The sequence below is a fragment of the Trachurus japonicus genome, chromosome 19, assembly GCF_045865225.1.
Source record: "Trachurus japonicus isolate A0001 chromosome 19, Traja_1.0".
Taxonomy (NCBI): domain Eukaryota; kingdom Metazoa; phylum Chordata; class Actinopteri; order Carangiformes; family Carangidae; genus Trachurus; species Trachurus japonicus.
The window spans coordinates 3,475,285-3,488,255 of record NC_140925.1 but is presented as its reverse complement, the minus strand read 5'-3'; the positions used below and the strand labels follow the sequence as shown (position 1 = coordinate 3,488,255).

At 43.4% G+C, this 12,971-nt stretch overlaps 1 protein-coding gene across 1 annotated transcript in view; it reads right to left on the bottom strand.

Annotated features, from left to right (window-relative positions):
* map2k6 (mitogen-activated protein kinase kinase 6) overlaps positions 1-11,866 on the bottom strand; it is a 32,954-nt gene extending 21,088 nt beyond the window's left edge. Inside the window, exon 1 of the mRNA XM_085760735.1 lies at positions 11,444-11,866. Coding sequence (XP_085616861.1) covers positions 11,444-11,534 — 91 coding nt within the window. The 5' untranslated portion in view covers positions 11,535-11,866. The remainder of the gene's footprint in view (positions 1-11,443) is intronic.
* Between the last annotated feature and the right edge of the window lie 1,105 nt (positions 11,867-12,971).

The following is a 12,971-nucleotide window of genomic DNA, read 5'->3' as shown; positions in this document are numbered from 1 at the left end:
GAGGGAAAATCCATCAATAAGCCACATTTTTTTGCTTTTCTTACTTATCCCTGACAGTGCAATTAATGTTTTTTGGCTGGTTAGTATGTGTTTATGACGATTTATCACTTGTTCTTATATTTTAAAGACCAAATAAAAACTGTTTTATATTCATAAATAAAATAATAAGCAGATTGATCAATGATGGAAATAGTTGCAGGCTTTAGAACAAGAACAACAGCAAATGTTTTCACGTTTGTAAGATCAGCAGATACATGTATGTTTCTGGCCACCAGGGGGCAACAGAATGATAATAATTCTTAAAATTCTACGTCATATAGGCCTAGAATAAACTAATAGTCGCCTCTTTACACCTCATGTAGCTACAGTAGCAGCTCATTTCTGCACAAACATCACAGAATGAGAAGATTTATATCATTAGAGCATTTAGAGGTTAGAGAGAAAGTCTCACTTTTCAGATTGTACCTGCAACATCATCGACTAAAACTGACTTTTAATTACAGGAACAAAGCTGCACCTCCTGAGCCGTCAGTCACAAGTTCACAACATGATTAATATACCGACTGTAGTCATGAATTCATACATGTCGCACAACAACATTACACATCATCTAAGACTGTGGTGGAGATCTGACTCTGAGCTGCAGCTGCTGAATGAGTCAAAAAAAGCATGAAACCATGATGGAGAGAGGAGGAGGAGGAGGAGGAGGAGGAGGAGGAGGAGGAGGAGGAGGAGGAGGAGGAGGAGGAGGAGGAAGACACAAGACAGAAGTATAAATCAACACCATCGTTAATGTTTAGTTATGATTAAATATCAGCAGAACCGGTCCAACACTGCAGAACCAGAACCTAGGACCAAACAACAACGTCTGAAGCTGAAACGCTGAAGAATCAGAAGCTGCAGTTCGTCTAACGGCCACTAGGGCGTCGCTCCAACACGATAAAAGACTCTGCATCTCTGTCCATTTTTAAAAAGAGATTAAAACTAAAACTGCCGTTAAAATGTGTTTAATTCAAGCTTCGGTCGCTGTGATTTGATTCATTTACCTGACGTGTTGTTATTGTGTTTAAACTTTATATTCTCTGTACTTATGGAATTAGCGTAGGGTGTTTTAGGGTTGAGTTAGAATCTAGGTAGAAATAGGAATTGTTTTCATAATATATTGGGGATGAAACTTAACCAACCAGCGTTTCCCATTAATAAACAAATAAACTAGTTTGTAGTGGCAGCGACTCTCTGTCTCACACGCGCACTTCTCACGGGATTTTGAAATCCCGTTAAGTCAGAAAAAAATGACCAGAAAAACAGAAAAAAAAATTTGTCATAAAAACGGAAAAAAACAAAAATCTTCGCACATCTATTTCTTAGGCAGGTGGGTGGGTCGGTGGGTGACAATTAAGTCCAAATTAGAAAAAGAAGAGTTCCCGCACACGTGGCCAACTTGCAGAATTTATTGTATTGCAACGTTTCGGTGCTAGACCTTTTTCAAGCAAAATCGGAAAAAATTATAAAAAAATAAATAAATAAATAAATAAATAAATTACGAGAAAAACATAGGCTAAATAATTACCTCGAAAAACAAACCAAAAAATAAATTACTCAAGTGAATGCAAATACGCTTCCGTAATATGAATTGAAATTGTATTTGTATTTTAAAATAAAAAATAAACAAAACGATAGCATGAGAATAAAACAGAGTTGTGTTTCTGCAGAGTTGTGTTTCTCAGATAAATCTAAGTGAGAATCATGAACTCAGTTTCTTTTTCTTCTATCATGTTGTTGCCCTGTGGACTCGCCGTCGTCGTCGTCGTGGTGTTTTCACACGTGCTCTGCAGCTCTGACCTTATCTAGAGACTTCGCCCACAGGAGCTTAGTGTGTGTGTGTGTGTGTGTGTGTGTGTGTGTGTGAGAACACAAATGTCTGAATCAGCTGAACCGGACTTTACCCTGCTGCCAGCTCCGTGGTGCAGAGTCCGTCTGACGTCCCACTGAGCCCATGTGTGAGCGCAGCGGGGTCAGCGTCAGTGTCACAGTCCGTAACGCTGTTCAAGTCTCTGAGTTACGACCGGAAAGAAATCAAACCTCCTCTGCACGTTTACAAAAAGTCTCAGGATGAACCGTCTAAAAATAAATAATATCCCGAGTCAGACTTTCTCCAGATTCTGTTGCATAACTCAAACTAACACACAATTCCTTCCTTTCTTCTTGCTGAGCTCAGCAGAGCAGCATCAGACTCGTGCAGAGAGAGAGAGGGGGTTAATTAAAAGCAGCAGTACTAGGCTACGTATGTATCGTTCTTCTCAGTGATTTGCAGCACATGAGCTCAAGTATGCAGCAGAGAAACATGCCAGAGGGAGGGAGGGAGGGAGGGAGGGAGGCCGCAGGGAGTCGGAGGGAACGGGGACGGGAATGGGGACGAGACGAGACGCTCCTCATTCCCGGTCCAACCTGCAGGAACAAGGAAGAGGAGGAGGAACTGTGGCGTCGTGCGTGTGAAATGATCATTTTCTGGAGCAGTGACCGAGAAGAACCGAGGGCAACAATGCTCCCAGTTTCTGCCACGCCCGGTGTGAGCGTCGGTGCACTGCACTCAGCCTCGTCGCGTGTGTGTGTCTGTGTGTGTGTGTGTGAGCAGGGAAGTCAGAGTGATAATAAAGCTGCAGCAGAGTGTGTGTGTGTGTGTGTGTGAGGCCTGATAATGAGGCCTGGATGACGGGGACACATGGTGCTGCTGCTGCTGCTGCTGCTGCTCACCCACACATGCACTCCGCCTGGAATCCCAACAATCCCAAATGTTCCTCAATGGAATTCCACAGAGTCAGAGGAAGACAGATCAATCACCGGGAGGGAGGAGGGAGGAGAGGGAGGAGGGAGGAGAGGGAGGGAGAGAGGAGGAGGAGAGGGAGGAGGGGGGAGGAGAGGGAGGAGAGAGGAGGGAGGGAGGAGGGAGGGAGGAGAGGGAGAGGGAGGGAGGGGGCGCTGGACTGCAACTACTGACACAAGAAGGGACAGGAAAAGAACCACACAGGGAGGAGGAGGAGGAGCAGCAGTGGGAATAGCGGCCTACTGCTTTTTAGTTAGTTTAGCTTTTAGGTGGGGTCCTTGAGAGGGTTCAAGGGGGTCCACAACTTTTTCTGGAATCTATTTTTTTTTTTTTCGAGAAAATATAGAAATTTTACCACAATTTATAGAATTTTTTTTTTTTAATTGAGAAATTTTACATTTTTTTTCTAGAAAATTTTTAACTTTTTATTTATTTATTTAGATCTTATCTAGCCTAGAAATCTATCTGCCCCCTAGCAGCAGCATATATATTTGCTCCGTGTGGGTCTAGAAACGAGCCATAGGAACTTTTTGAGTCTCAAACACCGTTTGTGTTCACCAATCACAGCGCTCTATCTGTTTAGAGAGTCGTTGGGCGGCTTAACGCCATGACGACATACTACATTTTAATTGGCTTGTCAGGCTAACGTCATCCTGCTCTTTGCTCTGATTGGTCGTAGCGCTACCCTATTGGTGCAGAGGCAGTTTGAAAGACAGCCTTCATCCCGCCCCCTGGATTGAGCCGAGGTCTACCGCTCGTTACCAGACTAGACATGTTCATGATATAGTCTGGCTTGGCAGGCTAGATCTTATCAGTTTTTTCTCGAGTTTTTTTTTAAACTTTTTTTTTCCTGAAAATTATTAAAGGGACAACGAGGAGTTTCTATTTGGTTATAAAAAAGTCTCACGTTAATGTGGATGAATCTACGTTACCAACACTTGTTAATGGGTCCATTTTCGATAAATCTATGGTTTTGTCTCTATGGTTATTTTGTTATTATTAGTGGTGGTGGAAATGCTGGGCGAGCCGACCAGCGTTTCTTTACTTTCGGTTTCGTGGCGAGTCATGAGAATAACGCCACCGAATCTCCGTTTATGGTGGGAACTACGACGGTATGTGATCGTCTTCCAACCTCTGACTTTAATTCTTGATGAATGAAAACATGAGTCTGTCTTGCGCCAGTCAAAGAATTTCACGGTGCGGAGGCTCATAAATGTAGTGTGAAAACACTTCGCTTTTCCAAAACTCCTCGTTGTCCCTTTAACCACTATTTTCTAGCAATGTTTTAACATTTTAGGAGAAATTGTACCACTTTTTTCCAGAAATTGCTCTACAATATTTCCAAAAATTTGTGCCATTGGCCCCAAAATGAACGTACATTGACTAAAAAAAGTAATGTTCTTCAGTCTCAGAACAAATATTTGTGTATTTCTGGTGTTTGCTTCAAACGGGGGTCCGTGGTCTAATTTGTTGATGTAAAAAAGTTTCAGAAAATCTGACAGACTATAGTTAGATAGCTTTGTTGTAGTGGGTATTTTGAAATATTAGGGGTAGCTATACATGAGTATCACACAGACTACACCGGGTGGGGAGGTGAGGGGGGGTCGGCTGAGAGAGAGATTTGAAAATAACTTGTGTTGCCCGCCGCCCTGCGACCGCTCTGGCAGCTCTGTGAGCGACTCTACACTTCCAAAGATGGCAGCTCCCTCCTTTAGGTTCCAGCTGTCGGCCGCTCCTTTGGGAGTCATGCCGTCAGCGGCTCGCGCTAGACTTCCTGTGCACTCGGCTCAACTTCAGCGACACACACACACACACACAGATAGTAGAGAGGGACGGAGGGACGGAGGGACAGAGGGAGCGCCGAGTGCAGAGCGGTGTCAGCTTCAGGTGTCCTCGGAGCAGGAACTCTGAGTCCGGGACAAACAGGACCGAGGAAAAACACCGGGGCCTCCTCGGTCCTCGGGGGCCCGACTCGACCCGGGGGGCCGCTGCTCTGACTGACCTGAGGAGCTGCAGGTTTACAAGAGTGTGTGAAAACATCAGTGATGGACACTAACGGAGTAAATTTACTTGAGTACTAGGGGTGGGAGAAAAAATTGATTCACATTAATATCGCGATATCTTTTTTGACCATTTTTGACAATTTTTTTTTCAAAAATCGTTTTTTTTTTCTTTAATTTTTTTTAAATATTGTGCAATGTGCATTTGTTCACCTTTTTTACATACAGAGAGTACAGGTTTTGAAAAGGGTTTAAGTTCACTTTATAATGGAGTATGTTCATTTATAGGCTCCTACAGTATGTGTGTGCAGATAAATGTTAAAAATGCTAAAGACTAAAAATCGAGAGAATCGGCAATATCGTAGAATCGCAATTTAAATCGAATCGCCATCCAAAAAATCGTAGAAGAATCGAATCGGGAGAAAAGCGTATCGTCCCAGCCCTATTGAGTACCGTACTTGAGTACATATCCAGAGGATTTGTACTTTACTTGAGTATTAGATTTCTTTGGTACTTATTACTCTTACTTGAATACATTTACAAGAAAAAATACTTTTACTTTTACTCAAGTTAATTTCTAGGAAGGCTGAAAAGTACTTTGTCAAAGAAGGAAACCTATCCCAGTGCAGCTCTCCACTGGGATCTGAGTAAAGACTGAGATACTTTTACTTGTAACGGAGTAAATTTTGACCAGTAGTATTTGTACTCTTGCTCAAGTACTGGGGTTGAGTACTCTGTCCATCTCTGGAAAAAACATGGTGTCACAATAAGAAGTGTAGTTGTGTAACGACGAGTGTTGGGTGAATCGTGGAGCTGCAGCGTCATCGTCGTGTTTCATCACCGACCGAGTGACTCAAAAGCTGTAAATGCTGCACTTCCTGTGTCTCAGGCCTCAACCTGCACGAGCACCAGCCACCTGAGGAGAAAACCTCCACGTCTGCTCCGCTGCACAAAGCTGAGCCGCTCCTCTGATAATCCATCAATACGACAGCTGATCAACCAGGAGATGAGCCCAGCAGCTCCATAAACGTGTTTGGCTGCGTCATGTGTCAAAACATATTCAAACACATTTCTCACAATGTTAAAGGAATTCACTCCTTCACTGCAAAAACACAACAGTTATAAATCATAAAAAAATACCTGAGATATTAAACACGATAAAAGTCTCATGAATATTAAGTTTAAGTTCATATTTGGAGGTCAACAGGTCAACAAGTCACTTTTTTCGATAAGTGCTGTAAAAGGTCAAAGGTCAGAACACAGTGACGCCACTGTCACGGTCCTGACTCTGTTACATCAGAGTGCTAGTTTAGTTTAGCTTAGCTTCAGTGTTGGGCCCCGCAAAGTAACTGAGTTAGTAACTGAATTACTTCATTATAAAAGTAACTGATTACCAAGAAAACTAACTGTTGCGTTACCTCTTTTTGTTGTGTGTGTGACCCTTTAATTTACAGGCCGTTAATTACATGATAATGTCTAGAAATAGCCTAGAAATAACGGACAATTTCATAGTAATGTCATGTTTTTCATCAAGACAAGAGATTACACATGCTTTTCATGCTTTGAATTTTTTGGGAAAGGCCAGAATTTTTCTCCACCAAGTCGTTGCAATTTCTGCACAATCAATCTTTATTTCTTGGCCATATTTCTCGACATTACTATAAAATTGACTGCTATTTCTAGACACTATGACACAGTTAATTGTTATTTCTTGGCTATTTCTTGACATTATCAGGTAATTAACGGCCTTTTTTTAATATAAAATGCTCAAATGTGTAAAATTACTTGGATTTGCCCCCCTAAACTCCTAACCATAACCCTAACCTCCCAGTTATTATGGGTTAGTTCCAGATAAACAGCTTTTTTCCAACTAGATGGACTGAAAAAAATGGGTATATAACGCAGCTACACTTCCACGGGTGTATTCATTTGTGACAGGACTTCTTGGGTCAAGTAACGGCGCATTTTATTGTAAGTAACGGTAACAGCGTTATAACAGGGGAAACTCTGATTACTCTAATTACTTGTTACTGAAAAAAGTAGTACCATTTGTAACGCCGTTATTCCCATCACAGCTTAGCATAACTGTTGAGCAGAAACACCGCTGCTCCCTCGCAGAGCAGCTGCATCTGTGTCTGTGTAATGGAAAGCTGTGTTTGCATTCCCATAATAATCACCACCAGCAACGCTGCAGATCCACATGTGAGATTAGCACTCATAAACGAGGCTGCAGCCGTTAGAGCGTCAACAGTCCAAACATTTGAGTGAAAATATGCAAAAATTTAAAAAAAGAACAAAAGCATATATAAACTTCCGTCCTTTTTGTTTTTCATATTAAAGCCTCAGACACTGGTGCAGGTTTGGATCCACTGATCAATGAGATGTTTTTAAGAATCATTTAAAAAACTGAGTGGTTTAATCTGCAGCTCGGTCTCTGCTGTCAGATTTCACTCTGTGCAGATGTTTCCAACAAAAGGAGGCACATCTGTCTGCAGCAGCCTCCAGCTCACTGCTCAGGTGTTTGACTGCAACACATGAGAGCTTTGAGAATAAAAAAAAAACAACAGAACAGGTGTAATAAATGATAATAATGAAAGTCCGTCAGACAAACAGCAGCTCTGAGCCGAGAAATGAACCAAACTTCAACTTTAACAGGTGAGAAACACAACCAAGCAGCTGCGGATCAACATCTGTATCCACCTGCAGCAAAAGTCCTTTATCTCAGCATCGTGAATCTGCAGCTCCACCCTCCTCATCCTCCTCTTCCTCATCCTCCTCATCCTCCTCATCCTCCTCTTCCTCCTCCTCCTCCTCCTCCTCTTCCTCCTCCTCTTCCTCCTCACCCCGACTCTCTCTCATCCCATCTTAGCGGTGAAATCTGGAAACCTGCTGCTGCCATCACAACCACAGAGGAGGTTACTGCAGGTCGAACTGACACCAGATCATTTGTGTCTCTTCAGAAAAGAACAACACAACACAACACAACACATTCACATTCACACATTAAACACAAAGCCGGGGGGGATAAACAGGAATTATTTCATGGTTCTTGCCACGACAGAAGTTGCTGTATACACGGCTCACTCAGTGCCCCCCCCCTCCTACCCCTCCTGCCCCTCCTGCCCCTCCTGCCCCCTCCCCGCCTGAAAAGAGAAGTGCAGTTCATCTGGATCATCTGAACAATGCTCTGAACAATTCTCCTGTTATTGCAGCAGAACTCGGCCTGGACGCAGACCAACAACAATCAGCTCGTCGAAACAGCAAAAATTTTAGTATCAGTGAGAGAGCGGCTGAAAAAAACCAACGAACGCTGTCGCCTCCATTTGCATGACAAACGGGACGGGACGGTGGTGTTGTGTTGTGCAGCAGGCCAGGCAGGGGCAGGGCAGGGGCGTGAGGGCCCGGCCGAGGCCCCACGAGCCCCCCTGCACTGACTGACGCTCCACAGGCACCGTGCAACAATAGTGGAGGCAGAAAGTGTCGGGGCCACACAGGCAGAAGGAGAAGGAAGAGGAGGAGGAAGAGGAGGAGGAAGAGGAGAGAGAGAGAGAGAGACGTCGCTCAGTCTGGACAACATGTTTATTTCAGATCTGCAGCTCGGAGCTCGTTTCCTGCACCGGCTTCATGTCGGACACTAATTCTATGTTGCACACAGAGTCTGGATCAAACATCTGGTCACATCAGCACTGGCTCTATTTTTATCTAAGACCAAATCAAACTGAAACTGACTCTAAACATCACGATCGTCATCATCATCCTCATTTGCAAACATGGAGCAGCGTCTCCTCCTCCTTGCTGCTCTGTTTTGGTCTCCACCAGCCATGCTAAACATGCTAAATGCTAAACATGCTAAATGCTAAACATGCTAAATGCTAAACATGCTAAATGCTAAACATGCTAAATGCTAAACAAACCGCTACATTCACAAGCTAGATGCTAAATTTCAGCGTTTGCAGCATCAACAAACAGACCGAGCTGAACACGTAACCATGACAATACAACTATCAAAACCAATCGTCTTCATCCACTATCATCATGTCCCTTTTAAGGCCGGAGCGTCTTTCATCGAACTGCTAATAAAGATCCATTCAGATTGAATGTGTTTGGACTGACAGACCGTCTGAAACCTGAGAGTTCACAGTTATGAAACAACAATTCAGGAACTAATATTTTGCATCTTTGATTTCTGTTTGATTAATGATCAGATCCTGACTGTTACAGCTGCAGCCAAAGAGTCTCATCAATATCGATTATTTTTGCTAGTTGCTAGTTTCAATCAATCAATCAAACTGAAACGGACTCACATTCATCATTATCATCATCATCCTCATTTGCAAACACAGAGCAGCATCTCCTCCTCCTTGTTGCTCTGTTTTGGTCTCCACCGGCCATGCTAAACATGCTAAATGCTAACATGCTAAATGCTACACAAACCGCTACGTTCACAAGCTAGATGCTAACTTTCAGCGTCTGCAGCATCAACAAAGTACAGACCGAGCTGAACACGTAACCATGACAATACAACTATCAAAACGAATCGTCTTCATCCACTCTCATCATCAGACGCTCCGTCTTTTATCGAGCTGCTAATAACGATCAATTCAGATTGAATGTGTTTGGACCGACAGGTCGTCTGAAACCTGAGAGTTCACAGTTATGAAACAGAAAAATAAAAAGAAGCTTCACGATTCAGAAATAAATATTTTGCATCTTTGATTTCTGTTTCATTCATGATCCGGTTGTAACTTTTACAGCTGCAGCCAACGAGTCTCATCAATATCGATTATTTTTTGCTTCTTTCCTTTATGAATCGTTCGGCCTGTAGGCCTAACATCTAGAAGCTGCAGAAATATTTTAAAACAGAATTTGATTGATCTCTAATCAGCTGCCTGATGTTTTTCTGTGTCTTGATCGATCGTCTTCACACAGGTTCTGTTTGACTGACAGGACGCTTCGTCACCATTTTGTCTTGTTTACACGTCCACTAACAGTCAGACGAGATGAGGAGAGAAGCTGATGAGGTGAACGATCAACTTATTGATTGACAGATGGAAGGATGGGAGGAAGAGGAAGAGGAGGAGGAGGAAGAGGAAGAGGAGGAGTACACATGAAACCAGAACAACCAAACATCAATGAAGAAGGAAAAAGTCCCCGAACGCACTCATTCATGTCCAAACACAACACGATGTCTGTGATTTAATCATCACAGGACGAAGAAGAGGAGGAGGCTGCAACAAGACGGTTCCTGTGTGGAGGAGGAGGAGGAGGAGGAGGAGGAGGAAGAGGAGGAAGAGGACAACTGACTGTAGCAGATCAACACCGAGGCTCTGACCAACTCTCTGTCTCTCTCCTACCTGCTCAGTCCTGCACAGCCTCTCACTGCCTGTGTGTGTGTCTCTCTCTGTGTGTGTGTACAGTACACATGTGTCTGTGTGTGTGTGTGTGTGTGTGTGTGTGTGTTCTGCATGTTGTGCAATGAACCAGCCTCACTTTGGACTTCTTGGAAAACACAGTGAGGGGAGGAAAAAAAGCGGCGGAGCTGTTTGACTGCAGCTGTTTGTGTCTTGCAGGCTGCAGCAGCAGAGCTCCGAGTGTCAGGCTGCTGCTGCTGCTGCTGCTGCTGCTGCTGCTGCTGCTGCTGCTGCTGCTGTTTCTGTTTCTGTTTCTGCTGCAGGTTGTTGATAAAGTTGGGGTCAAAGTGTGACACACAAGCTTTCGTATGCACGCTGAGAGAGCTAGTGGACATGCACCCAGGGGTTTGACACATATCCAGTTGCGTGGACAGCAGAAGCAGCAGCTGATACTAACACACACACTAACACACACACACAGTGGATTTGAATCGCTGCAGCTTGGAGCTCTCCAACTCTTCTATTCTTAGATTTCCATTTCCACAGACACAAATGTGCAGCAGCAGCAGCAGCAGCAGCAGCAGCAGTAATAAACAGTACAAGTCCCGGAGCTCTGACAGCTGCAGGTTGTCACATCATGCACCAACCACCACACCGCCCTGCACGGCACCGAGTCCACCACCACGGCTTCCATTATTTACCATGACCAGGGGTTAGTTAGGCAGCAGCAGCAGCAGCAGCAGCAGCAGGCGTGTGTGTCTGTGTGTGCGTTTGTGTGTGTGCACGGGCGAACGAGTGTGCATCAACTCGTGCAGCAGCAGCAGCAGCAGCAGCAGAGTTGATCATAAAGAGTTGCAGTGTCCTTGTTGTCTATCTTGTGACTGTACTGAAGGCGCCCTGTGCTCAACATCCCCCGTCTGTCTGTGCCCTGCGAACAGCGTCAGTACGAGGAGAGTGAGTCCTCTACACACACACACATACACACACACACACATTTATGCATACACGCACGCACGCACGCACATACACACAGCATCGTCTTACCAGGAACTGTGCAAAGGGGAAGATCTTAAAACAGGAAATGCAACTGACCCTTCTAAACCATCGAACTTTAAAATGCACCGGCCGTGTTCGCGCTGCAGCCGTGCATGTTGCAACCCGTGCAGCAGCAGCAGCAGCAGCGGCAGCAGCAGCAGCAGCCGTGATTGTGTGTCGCTAGTTTTTTTTTTTTTTTTTTTTTTGTGCACAGATCGGTTTCATATTCTTACCTCCCTTTGGCTGAGACATTTCCCCTTTGCTTTGATGAGGGGGAGGGGAAGCACAAAAGACTTTGCCTTCTTTCTCACTCCCTCCCTCCATCGCCCTCGCACTGGAGCTTCAGCGGCTCGCCTTTTGCAACAAAGATGCAAAATACAAGCCTCGATCTTCATGCACTTGGAGCCTTTATGCGTCCGGAGCGTGCGTGTCCGTGCACGGAGCGCAGCTACAATTGCACAACCCGCTCAGGCGTCGGGAAAAGTGGGTAATTTTGCAATATGCACTGCAAAGAATTCTCCGCAGCACTTACATGATGGGCCAAGGCTGGCAGCTGAAAGCTCCTAACTTGGATCAGTGTGAGCCCTCTGCGAGAGAACGTTCTTCCTGCTTGGAGCGCAAAGCACGCTGGGAAACGTAGTTCTCTCGGTGCTACGGCTTTTTTTGTTTGTTTTTTTTTTCTTTCAAAGCAATGAGCTCGTTCACATCTGGTGGAAACAAAACAGGTTCTTTATGAAGGAGTCACGTTTTAGTTTCTGCTCAGGAAAACAATCTGCTTCTGACTTTATTGATCAGCTTCAGTTATTGATTTCTTTACATAAACTAAAACATGTGATCAGCTGATACAATCTGATGCAATCTGGGTCAATACATTTATGATTTAGGCTACAGTAATATAAAGTCCTGCTCCACAGCAGAAAGGCCTGTTAAAGAGTTATAATGTTATTTATTATTTTTATTAATAGAATATTGTAACTGATGCATTCATGTGTGAGCAGTATTTTAAAATTGGGGCATATTTACATGTTTATTTATGAGCTGATCTGATGATTCTGCCAAATTCTGATAAGTAAAACCAGCTGAAACTGCAGATTTTTTAATTAATGCACAAGTAAAAAGAGAAAAAAAAATGTGTTCAATGTTAATAAGCATAAAGTAAGTAAAATATTAATATTTAAGGACCTGAAACATGTTCCTGCAGTGCTTGTTTTCATTTCTACCAAACAGGATTGAATATCAATGTAACTGTAATAATCCTATAAACCTACAATAATAATATTTGAACACACTGAAAGTAATTTTATGTTGCATAAATAGATGCATTTCTATTCTGTGCTTTTATTTTGTAATTGCAATTGTTTTGTATTTATTTTCATTCATAAAAAAAGACGACGACCAGAACAATTTTCAGTTTAGTTTCAAAACTTCAGTAAAAATCTTTATTATTGATTAATAACAGTGAAACATTGCAACAGTGAATCTAACTACGGTTCTGGTGTGAGGTTACAGGTTTGTGGACAAATTTATGACTAAAATAACAATGAATAAACAGTGAAACTGACGAACGTGTGGAGCTCAGTGAACAACAACAAAGTGGTGAAAAATACAAACAAACTGTTGAGTTACATCTGACTGTTGTTTTAACATTTTAATGACTTTTATTCAGATTATGATGAATTAAACAAGAGTCACAGGAGGAGGACGTCACCTAAACACCAGATCAGTGTTTACCGGCTCAGACTGACCCCTGAGGTGTCGATG